This window comes from Mastigoproctus giganteus, chromosome 3 (assembly GCF_048544385.1).
Source record: "Mastigoproctus giganteus isolate SK-2022 chromosome 3, ASM4854438v1, whole genome shotgun sequence".
Classification (NCBI taxonomy): Eukaryota; Metazoa; Arthropoda; class Arachnida; order Uropygi; family Thelyphonidae; genus Mastigoproctus; species Mastigoproctus giganteus.
In genome coordinates this window covers 2,353,176-2,375,193 of record NC_143577.1, presented here as the reverse complement: position 1 = coordinate 2,375,193, position 22,018 = coordinate 2,353,176, and the positions used below count along the sequence as shown (strand labels likewise).

The 22,018-nt window shown below is 41.3% G+C and overlaps 1 protein-coding gene across 1 annotated transcript in view; it reads right to left on the bottom strand.

The window, feature by feature from the left end:
- Nucleotides 1-21,687, bottom strand: part of LOC150087610 (uncharacterized) — a 42,352-nt gene extending 20,665 nt beyond the window's left edge. The window contains exons 1-3 of the mRNA XM_090369825.1: nucleotides 21,675-21,687; nucleotides 17,306-17,481; nucleotides 10,055-10,146 (exon numbers count right to left, since the gene is read on the bottom strand). Coding sequence (XP_090225951.1) covers nucleotides 10,055-10,146; nucleotides 17,306-17,481; nucleotides 21,675-21,687 — 281 coding nt within the window. The remainder of the gene's footprint in view (nucleotides 1-10,054; nucleotides 10,147-17,305; nucleotides 17,482-21,674) is intronic.
- Nucleotides 21,688-22,018: the final 331 nt, after the last annotated feature.

Here is a 22,018-nt window from a genome sequence, read left to right as displayed (position 1 = left end):
CAACAAAAACCCAACACAACGCAACACGAATGCCTACCTGCGATGGTCGTAGGAATCTCTGATGTCATCGCCACTCGTTCACCCCCCCCCCCGAGCTCCTGCGGGAGGTTGCCGGATGCGTCCTGCTCACTCCGGAATCTATTTCGGCCATCTCGCTTCGGAAATTGCCGCCCGTTATCGCTTTCATTTATCGCCGACTGAGGAGGGCCGTCGAGATATTTCGCTCCGTCACGCGAAAGGGGATGTCAGCCAGCAACAGATAGTACACGCACGCGAGTGCGAGATAACGGCTAATGGCGAAGATAAGCGGCTGCCGCCCACCCGGAAGTGTGTCTGTCCGCTGTGTTCCGATAAATTCTTAAAGTCGATGAACTGGAAGCAAGAACCGTTTTGTAATTGCACAACAGGCGCCTTATCTAATCGCGCCTGTGACGCTACTTGGCTTCGCTTAGCCGCAAAGTCAACCTTCCCCGCTCGGATCTCCCACAATACACGCGCTGCACCGTTGCCATGGCACTTCAAGGGCACGCTCGGAGCGGACGCATCGAGTCTTCGTGGGACCTCCGATGGCCAGTGCATTTGGCCACCCTCATCATCCACACGACGGTCGGGTAAAACTGTCTGTAACTACAATAGTTAAAAATGGACAGAAGACGAAAGGATCGCTGTAAACACGCTCGTGTGGTTCCCAGTTCTGCCGAAAACAGGAAAAGATTACATGAAAGAATGAATTCCATTAAGAACTCTCGGGGAATGATGAAAAGTAATTGGAATTGGAGGGAAAATGCGCATCCGATGGTTGCTCACCAGATGGCTCACGGCACCTTTCGATACAACCCGAAGAGCTTCCTCAGATCCTCCTTTCTCTTCCCTTGGGCCTCCACTCCCCTCTCCCCGAGTCACTTCTCTAGCTCACTCCAAAAGATAATAATACCAAAAAAGAGAATTCATTCAATTTTTCCATTTCCAAACAAGGGAATATTAACACCCCCAAGGTTTTTAGCGAACAGCACCAAAGGGGAAGATTTTTTTCAGAAACATTCCACATTAAGGACCTTTCCCACTTTTAAACGAGGGCATATCAGGCTCCAAATTGCAAAATACAGGCCTCCTCGATCCAAATAGGGAGAATTATTCTTCTTCTTCCTTGCTGTCTTCCCCTTAATTCGCACGCGCTCGGGACCCTGAACTCTAGACAGACCCTGTATATTCCTTACGGTTTGGTGATTCCCTACGGTTTAAAAACGCCTCTCAAATCTGGTCCTCAGCTCCAGATTCGCATTATAAGTCCGTCCTTGGGATCGAGTACTGGTTCTTGCGATAGTAAAAGGGTGGCCAGCAGAGTTTCTGGCCACCCTTTTACCATCTCAAGGGCCATTCTCTACTCAAACCTTAACATCACACCCTGGATGCAGCGGACAATTAACAGGAACATACACACTCTCGCACAAATGCTCACAGGCAGAGTGGATGCTCCAGCCCTGGATAACATTCTAGTCAAATCACGTGCCACTGCTAGACGTTGCGGAGGAGCAAATCATCCACTGCGTTCAGTCCTGAACAATCTTAATAGCCTGCACAGATTGTTCCCATCAAATGCAGCAAAAATATTTAACTCCATATCTGCACAGAGATGACGAAAAACGGTGTGAGGATGCAACATACCGGAAAGAGATCTTCCAGGATTCTTACCGAAAAATGAATCGGCTGCAAAGTGTTCCAAAAATCATTCCAAAGAATTGTGAGTAAAAGCGAAATTGTCCGCTTTAATTTAAGAACAATAATAATTTGGTAAGCTATTCACTGGCAAAATATACGTTCCCTGACAATTGTGTAAATATGTAAGTTGTAAATGCAATTACTGAACTGTAAATACAGCAGAACATCGGTTATCCGGAATAATTTGGCAGGCTGACTCTTTAGCAGGAAAAAGACGATGTTGAACCCTGAAAATGCCACTTTAGAGAGCGCTATTTATTTTATTTTCTTCAGAACCGAAGTTTAGATGAACTTTAGATGTCTGGCCCAATGTTGCGTGAAAAAGCGTCGGATTTTAATGGAAAATTAAGAGGTAAAGAAGATTTAAGGCAAGCACACGTTGGCTGAAAAACTTTAAACTGAGACACGGTGCACGTGAACTGGATATTCGAGGCGAGAAACTTTCTGAAGACGAATAAATACTTAATCTTCATTTGTCCTACCGTACTAAATAAGGTGTTACGATGGTGAATGATAAATTCCCTTCTCGGCAGTAAATGCCAGGGGATTTACATAAAAAACAAATAGAAAATATAGATTCATTAAATTTACGCGGCATTTCTGTCCTGGAAGTTAACGTGCAAGTTGCTCAGAATAACAACTACTGAAAACACAGTAGACACTTGTGCACATAAGCACGCAATTCTCTGGCTTAAAATCTCTCTGCCTCATTGTGTCAAATTCATCTGCTATCTCTACCGTACCGTTCTCCCAACTCCACTAGTCACTTGGTACTCTTTGACTTCCTCTCTCTCCAACTTGACTTTCTCCAGTCCAACTTTCCTAACAGTGAGGTAATTTTCCTTGGTGATTTTAATCTTCACAACTCCAGCTGGCTTCAATTTTCTAGTCCCACCGACCCAGCTGATCGAGATGCTGAGACTTTTTTTCTAATGACCTTGCACAGATTGTTCATTTAACTACAAGAATACGGGACAATCCTAACCATACAGCCAACACGCTTGATCTTTTTCTCACAAACAACCCTTCTAAGTACAAGGTTGAAGGCACTTTAGGCACTTCAGATCACAACTTGGTGATTGTCTCTTCTCCAATGGAACCTTTATCTCGTGGCTATTCCCAACCTCGTATTGTTTGGCATTACAAGAATGCAAAATGGGATGACCTGCGAGACTTCTTTCTTCTTTTCCTTGGTCGGATTACTGTTTCAAAACTTCTGATGTCAACGTTTGCTCAGATCGTGTCAGTGAAATTATTCTTGCAGAAATGGAATCCTTTATCCCACACTCCACATTAAAATCTCGTCCTTTATCTAAACCTTGGTTTTCCAATAAATGTGCTAAGGCTGTCCAAGAGAAGAACGTTGCATATCGTAATTGGCTTGTTTCTAATTCTTCAGTTTCATTTTCTGCCTACACCAAAGCTCGCAACAATTGTAAAACAGTTATTAATCAGTCCAAACTAGACTTTGAACACGTTAAGAGTAGAAAACTTGCTTCTTTCCCTAATGGTAGCCGAGCATTCTGGTCTCTAGCTAAAGATATTGGCAGCAACTTTTGCCCATCTCTGCTCCCACCTCTGTCCAAACCACATGCCACATGGTTCTGTTGTCACTTCAGCCAAAAATAAAGCTGACCTTCTTGAATCCCATTTTTCTTCTATTTCATGTATTAATGATCTTGGTAAAACACCTCCCACCATTCCCAACACGCTCCATTCAATGCATCCTGTGGTCTTCCGTCAAAAGGATATCAGAAGGATTTTGATGAATATTGATGCTAAGAAAGCTCCAGGTCCTGATGGTATTTCTCCACTTGTTCTCGAAACCTGTGCTCCTGAACTTACTCCTATTCTTTGCCACCTTTTTTCACTTTCTTATTCCAAAGGTGTTTTTCCTTCTGCTTGGAAATTTGCTCATATCCAGCCGGTTCCTAAAAAGGGTGACAAATCCTCCCATCCAATTATCGTCCCATTGCAATTACTTCTACTCTTTCTAAAGTAATGGAGAAACCAATTAACCGCCAAATTTTAAACTACCTAGAAACCTTCCGTCTGATCAACAGTATGGATTCCGTCAGTGTCGATCCACTGGTGATATTCTGGCTTATGTTACCCATTTATGGACTAATTCAATGGAAATGTTCGGTGCTCTTGACATCTCAAAGGCTTTTGATCGTTTTTGGCATAAAGGTCTTCTAAATAAGCTTCCATCTTATGGTTTGCCAACTGTTTTTAGTAATTGGTTATCCAGTTTTCTCTCTGATCGCTCACTGAGGGTGATGGTAGATGACTCTTTGTCTTCTAAATTCTCCACTAATGTCGGTGTTCCCCAAGGTTCAGTTCTTTGCCCCACTCTTTTCCTCTTGTATATTAATGACCTTCTTCCATTGACAGGAAATGCTATCTTTAGTTTTGCCGAAGATAGCACATTGCATTCCACTCTCCATTTTGAGAAACCTTGCCCTGCTCAATCAGCTTCAACTTCTCGAAAATCTGCTGCCAATTCCTTAAATGCCGATCTTCAGGTAATTCTCCAGTGGGGCAAAGACAACTTAGTTGATTTCAATCCTTCTAAAACTCAGTCTTGTCTTATATCTCGCAAAAAGGATTCTTCTGCTCCTATGCTTATCTTTGGTGACACTCCGATTTGTAGGCAAAATGATATATCTCTTTTGGGGATTACCCTGACTTCTAATTTGTATTATATACCTTCCACCCAACCATGACAGCGAAGCCAGAAATGAACTCCTTACTTGGCTCGTCGCAAACTTGAACCCAAATGTAGAATCTATCGTGATGGGAAATTTGAACATGCCTCTTCCTAAGCACAAAGATGCAAAGAGCGTATTGGATGATACTATGAAAATCCTCTCGATGAAACAACTTGAAACGCCCCTCACAAGAGGCACACAGCGCCTTGACCTGGTGTACTAAAATGCTCTAGATGTCACATTAACTGACAGTACGACTCGCTTCGCTTCTGATCACATCCCTCTCTCAATCCAAGCCAACCTGAGAAGTCAAGCTTGTAGACAAAAAGAGAACTGGAGGAGGGAAAACATCGCTGATGTTATCTTCTCAACCAAGTATATAAAACCAGACGTAACTTTGAAACGGCTCGTGAATTTCAACTGGCAAAATCTCTTCCAACTCCCCGTAGACGATGCCTTAGAAGCACTTTTGCTCTTGAGGGCGCATCAAAACGCATTAAAATTTCCGATCGAGCAAATTCCTGGTTTAGTCTACAGGTAAAATATGCTTTCAAAAACAAGCAAAAACTCTTCAGAAAATGGAAAAAAACTGAACACCCACCTGATTATATTCGATATAAAGAAGCTAGAGCGCGGTTCATTCGATTGAAACGTCAAGCTCACTATGACATGGTGCGATCACATTTAAAGAAAGGAAGCAGGATATATAATAAGAAAAGGCGTACGGATATAATGCCCGAGCACATCTTCTCAGAATGGACCCAAGCCACCTTTGGAACTCCTCTAGCAGAAAATCAAGTTGAAAGTGAAGTCAACACAGAGAAAATCCGTGAAGCAATCAGCAAACTGAAGGCAGAGTTCTATCCTGAACTGTCTCAAATCAGTATCGCTAGAGATGACATTAAAGCCGCTGTGAATAGCCTCAAGAATAAAGCCACAATTGGGCCTGATAAATTCCCACTCTTCATGATTAAGATCAGCAGTGTATACATCATAGATCTGCTCCTTCACATTTTCCACAAAATTTTAAGTGAAAACCACTTTCCGAAGATATGGAATACGTACTTCGTTAAACCTGTTCCCAAAAATAACAATCCTAAATCAGCCAAAGACTACCGGCCTATTGCAATTGGATGTTCGTTTCAAAAACTATATGAGAAATCCATTTTAAATACCATCAACCATCACTGCTTCGGGCATAGACCGGAGTACCTTCATTCAGTGATCCCACAAAGATCTACTACCACCAATCTCATGGAGACTCTATTTCGAATCCAACACGCCCTTAACTTCAGACAGCAATTAGACATTGTCTTCTTAGACGTTGCATCCACTTTCGACAGTATATCCATCTCGGCTATTACTATCATCTTGGAGGAGTATTTCCATATAACTGGGCACGTATTAGCTATAATAACGAGTTCTTTGAGGGAGAGACACATCACTGCCATAAATGGAATTTACAAAGAGACCTTCCAAGTCAACAGGGAGTCCCACAAGGTGGTGTCCTCTCTGCTACCCTCTTCGCAACAGCACTGCATCCCTTCCTGACTCAAAATCAAAAACAATTTGTCGTATATGCAGACGACTTGAAATTTTTCGTCACCTCGAATGACCAAAACACATCCTTTACAACGCAACAACGAAGCAAACTCCAAAATCGCCGAGTTGCAAGAATACCTTAATTGCATGGGGCTTCGACTAAATGAACACAAGACAGCCCAAATGGTTTTCACCAACAAGGTATTAAAAAACCACATATCAATACGCGTAAATGGCAGTGTGGTCAAAAAAGTCAGGACACATTGATCTTGGTCTGAAATGGGACGAAAACCTAAACTTCACACCCCATTTCGGACATGTAAAGAAGAAAACTTACGCAGCGCTATGGACCTCCAGACAAGAACTGGTAGGTATCAGGAACCCTGACCTTGTTAAACGATATATTTTAAGATGCGTCATCCCCATCCCTCTCTACGCATCTCAGATTTGGTCTTCTGCCCCAGATGCTACCATCAAGGCTTTCCTGGGTTTAGAGTACTGGATGCTGAGATGGTTAAACAGGATCACTACGCAGCCATTTACAATCTCAAGAACCATTTTATATGCCAACTTGGATGTCACGCCTTGGTCTCACATTATTGTGACCAAGAACATTCTCACGCTTGCAAAACTGCTGACTGGGAGACTCGACTCGCCGAAAACTGACCACCTGCTGACTCGACCCCGCATGACGCAAAGGTTGGAGAATAGAACAACATCCCTTCCAATCAGTAGCGCGCTCACACAGCTGGAAAGCCTTCGGCGATTTTTTCCTTTTAACACCATTAAAATGTTCAACGATCTTCAAGCAGACCCAGAAAAGCTTTGCACAGAGAAGAGATACAGGACCGAAGTGTTTCAAAATGCATTACTCCACCTATAAATGTTGAGTGAAGCCCACAGATGGAAACAAAAGGGTATGCAGAAAATGAAGAATGAACTGGTCGGGACTGTTTATGCTCCTGTTATGTTTACATTTTATACGTCTTGTCTTTCTGTGAACTCGCTGTGAGAATAGTGGTGTAGATGTGAGCATTCTCTAGTTCCTTGTAAAATTGAAATTATGCTTGTGCTCTCTTTCTATCTGCCTGTCATGTAAAATAAGGCAATGATATGTATATTATAATTAATTATACAATGTATAATTTAGAAAATGTATAATTTGTATAATTTAGACAATGTATATTTGTATAATTTATAAAGACTGATTTGTAAAAATTATAAATAGATAATTATGTATATAACGTATATCTGAATATATGAATGTGCACCCCCTGGTTAATAGCTGTAAGCGGGTGTTCTCTTAGGAGAAAATAAAGATAATAATAATAATAATAATAATAATAATAATAATAATAATAATCTCTCTTGGCACAAGCACATTACAAATATTGCTTCCTCTGCATCTAAAAAATTTGGTTTTCTCTTTCGCTCTCGGCGTTACTTTTCTTCCAAACAGCTGCTCACTCTGTATAAATCGCAAATCCGCCCTGCCATGGAATATTGTTCCCACATCTGGGGGTGGTGCCCCCAAAACCTCTCTCAGGCTTCTTGATTCCATTCAGAAGAGGGCAGTTAGGTTAATTAATGATTCATCTCTAACAGAGTCTCTCCATAGACGTACTGTTTCTGCTGCATGCTTCTTCTACAGATACTTCCATGGGCACTGTTCTTCTGAATTGGCTTCTATAATTCCCGCTCTCTCTTTCAAAACAGTCCGAACACGTGCCGCCACCAGCCAACATCCATTTATTGTCCAACTTCAAACCCACAGAACCAACTTTTCATCTTCCTCATTTATTCATTCAACTGCCGTTTTCTGGAACAACCTTCCTTCATACGTATTTCCTGAAAATTACAATCTACAGAAGTTCAAGTCCAATGTCAACAAATATCGTCTTTCGTCTTCTCAACCTCCAACCCAAGCACGGTACTAAGTACTATTGGTTCTAATACCTCTCGTGTTTGGGGTTCACATAAAAAAAAAAATAATTCAGTACACACTATTCGAAAACGCGCAGAACTGTTAGGCAAAAGTAGCCTCAACGAACTATGTCGAGATTTTTTTCTGTACTTTCGATCTTCCATCAGCCTTTCGAGGTCAATTGCAATTTCAAATAGGCAGCGGATTAATTCGAACACCCTGGCTAGTACCAAACTATCAGCCATCTTCAGTCTGCTTGCTTTCATCCTCGGGGATTTGGTGCCTCTTAAGGCAGATGGTGGGATGTGCCACTGACAAATCTGCCAGAAGCACGGTGAGGACATCACGCCCGTCATCATCTTAATTGAAGTTATGAGTCGGTTATGGGAAATGTCTGGCAAACGCTGTAGTTTCAGTTGTTCAGCAAGCTGCGTGGTCCTTAATTGATGAGGAAGATGGTGCTTATTGTTGGCCCACTTCAGCAGCCAGAATTCAGTCGCATATATTCTCCTAATGTGGATAGGAGTGGTGGATGCCCACAGTTCAGCACCGTACAATATGGCGGAATACGCTGTTGTTCTTAATTATCGTGCGGTTGTCGCAGGTTGTGTGACGCGCAAAAGGTGCTGCTTGGATGTCCATCGTAGATAGTTCATCCTCTTTACCAGTAAATCAATATGCGACGTGAACGTAAGTTTGGTGTCAAAAATTATTTCCAGATCTGTATGTGTGGTGACAATTGGGATGGGCATTCCATTTATTTTTGGATATATGAGCGTCGGTGATTTTTTGAGAGAATACACCATCGTTACAGCCTTTTGCGGATCGGCAGCGGTGTCCTTTAAAAGAAAGTTTGCTTGAGTCGTAGCAAATTAAGAGAAAGAAACGTTTACGATGTTGTTGAGACGGGCTTATTGTGGAAGGCTTACCGAGAGAAACCCTAAAAAAAACTAAAAGAGAAATGTTTTAAGATGGGAAAAGAGCGAGTTACAATTGCTGCGCGTGCAAATGTCATCGGGACGCACAGGTTGTTTGTGTTCGTTTCGGTTTCGAAAAAACCGAGAGCGTTTAAAAATCTTTCGAATTTTCATGTTTTGAATAAAAAGGCCCGGATGGATGTTTCTCTTTTCCGAGATTAGTTTATAATTTTTTTAAAATTTAATTAAATCGTAAGGCAAGATTAAATTAATTAATGTTACCGGTAAAATTAGCCGGAAAATATTCCGGTTCGATTATCCGGAAAAGTTGGCTATCCGGAAGAGGTCTGACGTCAGTTATTCCGGATATATGATTTGTACGATGTACGTACGCAATCATTAATGTGCAAATACCGCATTAAACATAAAATGTGTAAATAAAATATTTCGAGGCGAAACTACGGGTTCAGTGCATGTAACCCACTGCCCGTAGTATCTCGTACCTTGACATGTACTTAGCACCCTCCTGGCACTTTCACGTCCCGGAGTGGTTTCCTTTTCTCGAATAAACAGATTAATAATAATATTTTCAAGCTTTTTGCTGCGGGACTTGTTTCCACCGGAACTTATTATTTCCCCCTCTCCTCCTCCTCCCCTCCCCTCCCCTCCCTAAGTGTACACGTGCAATTCATAAAATACAGAGTCGGGAATTAAAGAAATGTAAGCAACTGGTTTGAAGAGTTTTCATTTAGCGATCTGTTCATAGTTGAAATCCATACGAAACTGAAAAACGTTTTAAATTGTCCCATTCGTCGTCTTCATCAGGTTTCCACAACAATCCACACAATGGACCAGATGAGCTCTCATTCGTATTCACTCGGGTACGAGCAAGACCGGACATCCTTTGGATTTTGCTCTCGTGCACGCTTGAAAACATTTCGAAAGGAGTCCGTTTCGAGACAGTAACCAAATGGTTCGAGCGCAATGCGGATACGTGCTTCCTACTTAAATGTAATTTCCTTCGATACCATTTCTTTTAAATGGCAGTATTGTTTCAATCACCCTCCGTCCCTCCCTCCCTCCGCAAAAACGTATCCATCTGTATGTAAAAATACATCGCGTCACGAATAGAAACATCGAAGGGGAAACGAAACCAGCTTTTAGGAGGATGCTACTCCTGTAAGCTCGCGTGGTCAACTCAAGAAAAGTGAAAATACGAGAGAGAAATCAGCGGCACTTACTTGTCGGGATGGTCAATGGGGCTAAACGAGGAGCGGCTCTCGTGGTCTTCATCTTCGTCCACAAATTCGTCCTCTGACGTCTGTCTAGACATCTGCAAAGAAAATCAATGAAACGCCAACTTCAAATATCCTTCAGTAATGCACCTGCTGTCTTAAAACGAGTCTTATTCATTTCAGGATTCTTTAATTAAACTATGATGCGCGCACATTTTATTTCTGAGATATTTATGTCATCGGAGAGTTTTTCTTACGGTCCATTCTTTCTTAAGAATCTCCAATCGTGGCAGATTGGACATTACTGATAAATCTCCAAGGTCCTCGTGAAGTCCTTCCCCTTAATACGGAAGAGACAAACAATAAGCAACACATGCGCAGACAAACTGCACACGTACTCACACTACTACAACTGTCGTTCCTTTATTATTATTACTATAAAAAACTATTATTATTATTTATTGAGTTTATTGTTTTCTAGATTAACCCCCTGTACATCGTGCAAGGTAGAGTGGTGCAAAAAAGGATAGTTACAAGATTGTTTGTTGACTCGCAATATTATTTACAATATTGATTTGCAATGAATTCACACGGGTATAAATTGTAAAAGGGGAGGATTCTGCGTGCTCCTGTGACGCGATCCGGGACTTGTGACATTATCGTTGACATTTGGGAGCATCAACTCTTTTGGTCAGTAATTTCGACGTATTTTTCCTAGAAAGAGGGAATTCCAAGGAGTTGCGTCGATGTTAGCGGGTCACATCGATCGGGATATAATGGACGGCAATCCTCCTAGTCAGTTTAGCCATCTTAAGATCAATATTCGATGATCTTTTCTTGGTGGCATACTGGTGAAGAGGACCAGATTTCTAAAGCCCAAAAGAGAATGGTGTGAGACATCTTGTTATTTTTTGGCATATATCTAAGATCTAAGAAGGCTTCTATCTAAGACAATGCTTCACTTCACGTGTAATAACAGTACAGACTGTAAAAGCAAAGATGTAAGAATCTCGCAAGGTGGTTCTCTCTCTCTCTCTCAGCTCTGCTGTTCGCTACAATATTCGTTCCACTTATGGATCAAGTTCTTGTCGTATGCTGATGATATTATGTGTTAAACGCCATACAAACGCGAGGTTGTTGATCCACAAACACGACAAACCGCCGCAGAAAATGTAAACATCTCCCCTAATACATTTTTTGGCGTGTCGGTTAATCCCGAGGAATTAACAGGAAGGGTTCTGGCTCCCACTGGAAGTGTCAAATTCCTAAAAAATCAAGCTCAGTATTCCAAAGCCTTGCGAGCCTTCTCGGTTGTTGTTGTTGTTGTTATTTGGTTTTTAGGAGCATTAGCAACTAAGGCCATATTGCCCCGGGGATATGCGGTGGTCATTCCCTGACCTTTCCGTATCCTCCGTATTTGGTGGTGACAGGCTCGAACCCCGATGTAATCAAGAAGCGTCTGCTACGCGCTGCTGCTCCAGCCCACATGACTACGGAGGCGCCCGCCTTCTGTGGAATGAAAATAGATTTGTGCGGGACTCACAATAAACAAATAATCAGGAAATACCTCGCAACGTACTTCGGTAGTGCGCGCTTCTATGCCGTGGAGGTTTGGTCTGCGACACCACCCACCAGCCTCAAGAAACTATGGGGTCCAGAATTCCGGGTGCTGAAGTGGACCAATTTGTGGTCTCGCCAGCTCTACACAACATCCAAATCTGCACTCTACTCCAACCTGCAATACACGCCCACAGCCGTGTGTGTGCGGGCAACGTGGCGTTCCAGCAGGGGCCCTGCGGCCAAATGCCAGGACATAATAACAGAACCCAACACAATACTTCACATTCAACGCATAACACTTTCCTTGCATTTACAGTAGTGCTCTATTTCTTCACATTTGAAACTATTTGAAAGAGGATTAGAACCTGACCCCTACTGTTCGTGCGGTGAGGTTGAATCTTGGAGACATGTCATCCTTGAATGCGGACTGTATACTTCAGACAGGCAGGAATTACTAAATAGGTTACCAAAGCTCACGGAGAATAATTTACCTCTCTTGGTTCAGAGGTGGGACATCTTTGCTTTGCTTCAGGAATTCTCGGCCAAAGTTTTTAAAAGAAGACAGGAGCTAAGAAATCTATTGCAGGATACCAATTAAGGGAAATGCTGCACATTTGACGACAGAACACTTCGTGTAATGTCATCTTTATAGGATGTTTCTTGTCTACAGCGAGATGATCTTCTGCTCCTGGACACCCAAATGCAGGCTTGCATTTGTGGATGGACTCAAGTGGAGATAATGTTAATCTAAGTGTTAATGTTAATGTTTTCTAAGTGATATTGTTAAGTTAATGTCATTCTAAGTGTATATATTTGCTATTTACACACACATAATTGTATAATGTTGCTTTTGTTCCAACAAGTGCGCATTGTTCCTAGTTGGAATTTTTTATTATTTTTTTTCCGCTGGCCACCAAGTCTGGGCAGCCTTGGGGGCGAGATTGCTGGCACCTACCAGTATAGCACTACATCCGATAGGTGCGGGATTTGTGCATTACCGCACACGCACAGAGAATGGTTGATCCAAGTGTTGGTTAGTCCCTGGTGGCGAAATGGCCCGGCATAACGCTCTTTTTTCAGGCCTGTTTTGCAGAGGTTCTGAGCTTTTACAGGAGTAAAAGGTGGAGATGGGCTTATGTCTAGGAGCCACCCTTCTTATCAGGAGACACACAATCAAATGTACAGAAAGACTACAGTACATATATAAGAGCATGTTTATAAAATCTGTGTATAAATCTTGTATATAAATTGATTAATATATCTTGAGAATGCATATACAGTTATGTGCTAATAAATGAAATGTATTTCTTCATTCACAGCGTACATACAGCGCAGTGGGAAGCTACAGGTGGCGCCCGACCCTAACATTAAACACACGATGCAGTCCACAGAGCCCAAGTGCTAAAAATAAAGGCATTGCTCATCTAAGCATGATCACACGAACATACGGAACGCGGTTGGTTGGTTGGTTGGTTGGCGTTTCCTAGGAAGACACCTCTGCAGTAACCCCCTCTTTGTTCTCAAGGAGTCAGAGGTTAGAGAGTTTCAATAGACACTTCCGAAATGTGACTTTGTCGACATTGACCTGTGGTCTATTGACAAGTATATCGCGATGACATCTTGAGCTATCTTTCTGTACGTAAAGGAAAGGTGTGCAGGTGCCGGTCCTAGTATGCCGATGTCATTTTATGTTACGCTTATTTGTTTTTTAATTAAGATTAATTCCCTATTGCGATTTAATGGTTAACTTGTAGCTGAATTTTGCATTTCTGTGCTTGGTCACTTGGATAGTTGATGTTTTGTAAGATTCCTCTAGTTGTCTGTACATGGAATCACAAATGCATGCCATTTAACTTATTAAAGAAATTTATTATTTATTATTACATCAGGGACACGTTTTGGCAACCTGATAATTCCTGCCGGATTGCCCGAAATGCAGAATATTCTCGTTCGTCGGAAATGCTTCTGAAAAGTGAACTTCTCGTCCAGGGTTAGAGAAGAGACCTTTTCTGCTATATTGTATTGCCATTGACGAATGCCCGGATATTATTTTTACAGCGTGAAAGTCATCGGTACTGGAGAAAGAGGAGGAGGTGGGAGGCAGTTAACGTCGTTTGTCTGCCTGCCACAATATAACTGCCATCTATGAGCGCGTGGCGAACATTACTTGCGGGTGATGCAAAAAGAGATCAGTGTCGTATCCACTTCCCAAGGTGTACGTAGTAAGATGCACGAGTAGACAGAAAAACCTGCTCATGTAGAAACAGTAGCGAGATCCGAAATTTTAAGAATTACTTTCGAAGTCTACGCATAAAAATTGACTTCCAGCAGCGCTGACAGGTTAGTGGACGTAAAAATGGTGCTGGCCAATGCAATTAGCCTGAGTTTTATACTAAGGTAATGACCAGGAGAGCCATAAAACAAAGAGTTATTGCGATACCACACATTTCTCAAACGACATCAAATTGATCGTTTGAGATATGAGATCTCTGAGCAACGTAGACAGGATACCAGGGCAGTTCGTGGGTTTTATTTTCGATGATATACAAGAATTTTGCTAACGGGATCAGGAGATGATTGTCTCGTTGTATCGGGCAGTGGTTAGGCTGCGTTGAGTACAGGTAAGGATGTAGAGCTTCTGGAACGGACGCAGAGGTAGGACAACAAGTCTGATGAGGGGGAACGAAAGGATATTATACTCAAGAAAAGCTTCATTTCTGAAAATTGCTACGTCTGGAGACTATAAAAGAAGAAGAAGAAGAAAGAAGAAGCCTCCTGTGAGGTGATCTGATCGAGGTGTTTAAGGCTATAAATAGACTGAGTAAACTCATTGCTAATGGTAATCTTCCTCTTTCTCACACTACATGTGAAGGGGTATAAATTCAAATTGAGGAAGGTTGGTTGCAGTTTGGATGTGCGAATATTTGCCTTCAGCCAGTGAGTAGCTGATTGTTGGAACAAGCTTCCATCTGTTGTTTCACAAGTGGGTAGTTTGAATAAATTGAAGTAAAAATAGACAAACTATTGGAGACTATGGACAGGTGATTTGAGGAGGGATTTTTTTTTTTTTTTTGGTTTATGCTGTAAGTATTTCAGGCAATTGTATTAAGTTGTCCCACCCCCTCTCTGTTATTTAACAAATGGACATGCCTCTTGGGAAACGGTAACATCGCACCCCTTCACAAGATGTGTGATAATGGAATTACGTTTCTTAAATTGCCAACGATCTCTGATTGGTTTGCCTGTTTTGCTGGACGGACGAAAAGCTCGACTGATCTGGAAAAAAAAAAAACCTTGTTGTTCTTGGCTGTGATCGACTAACTCAAGCACTAAGTGAAAAAATACCACAAAAGTTCCGCGCGTCATTGAAGGGATTCGAACCGGGGCTCTTTTCACGCGGTCTGGCAGTCATAACCATTAGGCTGCCACTTTGCTGCTCAACTATACGTACTTGTTTTTTCTTTTTTTGTGTGTGTGTTTTTGTATGGCAGCTCCTAGAACAGAAGTTCATCTCCGCCTCGTTGCTCTGTTCAGTTTCTACAAACTCTGTCAAGGTAAGGCCAGTGTGTGTCATGTAATAAAAAAAAAAAAAATAATAAAAAATTTCATCCCACATAGAAATATCCCATGCTGGATGAAGATAGATGAAAGGCCAAGCAAGAGAGAGAGAGAGAGAGAAAGGTTTTTCATCCCGCATAGGAGAAAGTGACAGGAAAGAAAATTTGTGTTTGTGAGCTTATGTGTGTGTGCTCTGTAGTGTGATGTTGTGTTTTGGCCTTTTGACTACCTGGACGACTTCCTCCGGGTACTCGTCCCTAGCAGTGGGAGGGCAAGGTCTCCCCTCCTATCTGCACACCCTCCTCCCTGGGGAATGAATTCCCAGGGAGGAAAGAAAAACTTGTATAAGATGCAGAGAGAGGGAAGGAGAAAAGAGGAGAAGGGCTTCCCCGGCCCAGGGAAGCCCCAATCCAGGATTGATTGATAGAACAACATGAAAAAAAATAAATAAATAAATAAATAAATAAAATTAAAAAAATATATATATAAGGTGAGAGAAGGAGGAGCTCGCCTGTTCAGGGGACTGCAATCACTGTAAGTACAGTCAATCGACTATACGTACAGTGATTTCAGAGGAGAATTCAGCAAATTTATTTACAGCCATCACGCGCCTCCTCTCCGCAACAGTGAAAAAATCTTCAGGTATGCAGACAATATAATATTTCTCACACCTATCGCTTCCAACAAAGACCTTGAGGATATACATCAATAACAATCAACATCGCCTCACACCTGAAAAAAGTATGTATGGACTCTCAATCATTCCACAAAAAACAAACAAACTACTGTAAAGGTGTTTGTTTTTTGTGGAACTCGTTCTAGCAACTCTACATCCTTCCTAAAACAAGACCTCCAGACCTGTACTCAGTACTCAAGTTCACGTTCAAGTTTACGTTCTCCCCTCCCCAGGGAGGACGTAAACTTGAACAAATATTATTAAAGTATTTAACATTATAACATTCATTAATACAGTAATATCGAATTTCCCCAACACTCGATGGAATTGCAATTCCATCGAGTGTTGGGGAAATTCGATGTAATTGCAATAACTGCCACTCCTACACACGCAGATTTGGGAATAGTATTTGACCCAAAACTTCGCTTCTATGCGTATGTAGACAAGCTCACGTTCAGGGCGGCCTCTGTTCGATGGACAGCTAAACAGCAATTAATACTTGTCAAGGATCCTCAGAGAATTAGTAAATTCATTACAACTGTTATTTGTACTCTACTCCTCTATGCCGCTGAAGTGTGGGCATCAGCAGCTACTACGAAGAAGCCAATCCCCACTGCAGAATTCTGGCTGCTTAAATGTTTCCCATAGCTTAGCTATGATCTTAAATTAAAGATCTTAGCTACTTCAGCAGCGACTACCTGGTAATATTGAAGTACAGGAACCGGCAGCCACAGTTAAAATGATCAAGGGCCAAATTTCAACCCCGTCCATTTGGGATTCGTGTTACTGGCGAATACCGAAACGAGAACTTCGGTCGAAGCATCGCAGGCTTCAGATCTCAGATCCCTTCCTCCAAAATGAAATGCTAGCGGAAGTACAGCACCTGGATGCCGACTTGAATAAGTTCCGCACGGATAAAACCTATAGGAAAAAGGTCTTAGCATCTCACTCGAATCACAGAAGCCAGTAAGAACAAGCTCGTGCTCCTCTTCATACCGTCTGCCAAGCTCTCCTGTGCTTTGAAGAAATTCGTTCGCTACGTGTGGGGGCAAAGTCCCACCATACACACGCGTCTTGAATCAAGAGCGCATCTCCACAGAAAAGGCACGAGTGCCATTGGTGTGTATATTGTAAACATGAGCTTACGTGACGCAGATGTAAATACAATTAATACTTGCATCATGTGAGGAACCACGACAGCATACCGTATTACACTTTTTATATTTTACTTTTTATATCGCGTGTACATGATTCATTATTTAATTGTGAGGGCTTTTGGCCGTGACGGACAGTTGCAACTGTACTCATTTATCAACATTGTATTTCATCTAGTTGCGATAAATATTTTCTCTCCCTCTCTCTGTCTCTCAAACGTCACGCGACTTTCAGGTAAATGATATCAAAAAAAACGTTACGAACGAGCACTTGACCGAGTGGGCAGTTTGAGTGGTAAAACTCCTTACCTCGCTAACCATGGAAGGAACAGTTAAGAAATCGTCTCCTCGTGATCTCGGTGTGTTGATCTGGGGCAGAGTGACGCCTTTGGGTACAGCACTGTTTCTGTACGGGGGTGGCTTCTGCGGCCGGGGTGTCCTCGGTAGTCGCTCTTTCCTCTCCACCCTACTTTGAGAACGATGCCCTGTATGAAACAAAAGTCCACCTGTTAAAACGCAATACTTCTTGAGATATCTTGAGATAACAACTTCATTCACAAAGAATGAAGTTGTTATCTAAAGATATGCTGGAAGAATTCCATCATAGCACTACGCGATGATTTCTTTTTAGAATGCATTCAAATAATCTGCCATTAAAATGTGAACCAAAATATACCAGTTAACCATCAAAATGAAATTAAAGAGGCCATTCATAATTGAAATATAAACTTTATTTAAAGCTAGTCTGTACTCTCCGCCACCTCATATGATATAACATAAAACCCTCAAACTAAAACCTTCCCTTATTTCAAAATTTCAGAATAAATGATACGAACATTTCTTAAACTAGCCTTGGAAGAACAAAGATGAAATTTTAAAACTTTTTGCATTAAACGTAATGTCAAGAATGTGTTAAGCGCTACATTCACTGCCCAAAAAATTAGAAACCTTTATTTAATATCTAGTAGGGCCACCTTTTGCCTGAATTACAGCCCGCACACATCATGGCACGGATTGCAGTACGTGTTTGAGGGAATCCACCTCCAGATTTCGCAATCCTTCCATCATTTTTCAGCTGATTGCAGCTGGTGGAGAACTGCAGATCTGAACTGCCCTTTCTAACATATTTCAGACATTCCCATTCGGATCCAGGATCTGGAGAATTTGGCGGCCAGCGTAGATGTTGAAAATTTTGGAAATGTTTCTCGAACCGTCCACGCACAATTTTTGCACAATGGACATTTGCGTTGTTGTCTTAAAAGAATCATCAAATCCGGGTAAAGACAATTACGAAAGGTGAAGTATAATTTTACATACACGGTGCTTGGAAAAAAAACAAAAAAAACCGCAACACCTTAGATTGGGTAATGCAAATTTAATGAACAGGGGACAGGTATGAAGATGTGCCAATGTATTCGGGATTGGGATCTACCAATGAGCTATAATGTGATCAGGGCCAAATTATAGCTCATTTTGGGATCCATCACTTGTTCCATCTCTCTCTCTTTATCTTCTGCTTCCATTTCAGCATCCAAAAATGTCGTAATTGCATTCAGCAAATGTAATTGGAGATTACCTCCTTTCTGCAAGTATAACAACAAACTAAAATGTAATTTTCTTCACATAAATTTCATGTGTCTTGCATGCAATGGTGCGAAATTTGCTGGGAGGAAGGCAAGTTCGTGTATTAAAGCTGCTTGCGTACTAAGGCTGGTTTGCCTGTTTTTCTGGGTGAAATCGTTCGTCCGAGACAATTAACATGGCTGCGACATGGAGATAGTAGGCTCATGAACACATTCCACGAACAGCATTCTCAATAAATTCTTCAAGATCAGCCAACACTTTAATCAGCTTTCTTCTTCACACCGTCCTCCGTTAATTTTTACTTAAAGTTGGTGGCGCGTATTTCAGAATCCTACACTGGTAGGTGCTCTGCTTTCCTACATCTCTCTCTCTCTCTCTCTCTCTCTCTCTCTTTAACTACAAAAAGGCGCGGCTTTCCTCGAATCACGCTACACTTAGGAGAGGTCATTAATCCTCTTAGTAATGACTTCCTGTCCTACAACTGCGCACAATAATTTATTTATCGCCAAAATATTCTGATTCTAACAATAATTCTTCTCTGCACAAAATATTTTTTGTTTTTTTGTCAGTTGCTTAGTTTTTGTATATTCTCGCGAAATGTTATAAAATGTGGCAGATTTGCAGTTAATTGCCCAAAGTACCAAATTGGTCAACCTCAGTCCTCGCGGATAATCGAAGTCCTGCTCTTTTCGGGTCAATTCTACCATTGAAGAATTTGTCCAACAGAAAAAGACTCCAGCAACAGCTTTATAGAAGAAGTAAAATCGCGATGGACCACAAAGATTAATGGACGTTTTAACTAATTTGGATTGCATTTCGACTTACCACTATGAAAAGGATAAAAACAAAATTTTGAAATTAGTCGAAAGTAGGTGACATATTAATAATATGCCGGACCACCTTTTACTGGTTCAAAAAATATTTAACTCTTCCAGCATTAACGAAACAATGCGAAACCTGGATTCTTTTTAACTCAAAGATTAATTAAGATTAATACAAATCGAAATGGGATTTGAGGAAAACACCGGACTACAGGTGACAAGAAAAAATCTAACAAAATTTAAACATAAAATATCTTGCCGTGATGACCGGAAATTTTTAAGCTGATATCAGCTAATCATCATACAATCCACAAAATGCAATTTTCATGAGGGGATGCCAATAATTCAAAAACCCAGTAACACATTGAGCGAACATTGAACTCGCTACTAATCACTCTGAAGTGACAACAAACGCAAAACAGTTATACTCTATATTCGAAACCTAAAGAGAGAGAGAGAGAGAGAGAAAATATCCATAAATCCCGCTAAAATCAATTCATCCTATTCTCAAACTCCAGAATCAAACACCGGACAAAAACACTGGTGTTCAAAGAAAGTGCATCACCGAGGAATTTCACATTTCTAACCCTTTTTCGCGATGACACAAATAGAAATATAAACAAAAGATATTTATTAATAGTTAAGGCAAAGCTAAGTAATACTTGACAGGTGCTCTCAAAATATTCCAAAATGAGCATTTGCAACCAACATACAACAGTTTTGATAAAAACACGACGAGAATTATGGCTGAAATGTATCAAAATCTGCTTCAGTTTATCAATTTAAATGGAAAACAAAAAGAAAAGGTGCAAACTAATATTTAGTTGAACCGCCCACCTTTGGCCCTGATGACATCAGCACACCGTCGAGGCATTGACAAGATCAATTTCTGAAGATAATCAACTGATAGTTCGTGGTTCCAAACATCAATTATGGCTTCCACGAAGAGTCTTTGGTTTCTCTCTGGCATCTGCAGATTCCACACGATGCATTCCAACAGTTCTCTATAGGATTCAGGTCCGGCAGGGCTGTTTCCTGACCAGTTAAGAGTTAATGGACCGTTCTTCCAACCATTTTTTTTCACCTGTAACAAACGTAAACACATTACTTTCGAACTCTAATGCAGAAATGAAGCTAAAGTAACTACAGAAGTGCCTACTTTCGCTTTTTGCCCCCGATGACAAGGAGCAGAGTCGTCCTGAAAGATGTAGTTACTTGGCAGGTTGAAATGGTCTCTAATGGTTGGCAGTAATTTTCCTTCCAATATAGCCAGGTATCCATTGGCATTTACGGAAACTTTTATAAACTGCAGGTGATACGAAATGCACCCCCGTATCATTTGTGAATTTCACTGTAGACACCACACAGCCTGGATGGTATTCTTCACCACGTCTCGTTTGTCTCCCATCAGAGCCATGCAGGTTGAATTTTTTCTCATTCGAGAAAATAACTGACTTCCACTGCTCGGGGGTCTATTTGATATTATCCTTACACCAAATTAATCGGGCCTTTTTCATTTTTTGTGTGAGGAGGGGCTTCTTCTTAGGACGACAAATCCCTTTTTTGAAGAGGCGTCTTCTGACTGTTACTGCACTTGCTACCACTCCTGTATGTTTTTCCCATTCTCTTTTCAGCTCAGACGAAGAAGCTTTACGGTTTTTAAGGCATAAGCGCTTCAAAACGCTAGCCATCCTGACACAAGCAAGAAATGACTGCAACTCTTGCAGAGCGTGCTTACATAGCTGAAGCAATATTGCGTCATCACCTATGCGTGTCAATCTAATCTTATCTGATGCAATTGTAAGAAATATTGCCATATATTTAGTTATTCAACGACAATTACAATTTTAAGGGGATGCACTTTCTTTGAACACCAATGTATTCATCACCTGAAGTATTTAGGGCATGTGGATCTTCTACGCTTGGTTGCTTGCTGCACTGAATCTACAGTAAAAAGGTTTAAGTTATTTTCTCTATTTACTGGTATACAAAGGTTTTCCAGTAAACTCTCATCAATGGATGAATTTACTGGTATACAAAAGTTTACCAGTAAATTCATCCATTTAATGGATTAAATGGATGAATTTAGACCGGATGAGGCTGCCATTGTCCTAAATCCTTGAGATGCATGATGCTCAATCGCATCTCAAGCAAACAAACAAACTGAACATATTTCAAGCGCTAATGGAATTTTGTGGAACTGCTTTGTGGAAGCTCTTTTTTGGCTATTACCATGAAAATTAACTAGCGTACATGTACCGATCCTCACTTACAGTCATTATGCATTTGCGCCCGACAGCGGCGTACAAATGTGTTTTTTTTTTTTTTTAATAAATTTATTTACAAATCTTCACAGATTGTTATCCTCCAATCTGGCTGCAGTATGTCTGATCCTCTAGAATTTTGACCCTACCAGAGACCTGTTAGACCTAATCGACGAAACAGACACCCTTTCTAAGGTCACCAGCCAGCCTGAAACGCCAAGATGTCCCGAAATCAAGGGAATCTTGTCAGCATCAGGTACCAGTTAAGAACACCGCCATTAATCTTTCACTCCTCAAACCACAGAAATGCTGCTTCGCAGCATCCATTTTTACTCGGGAAACTCTGAACCAAT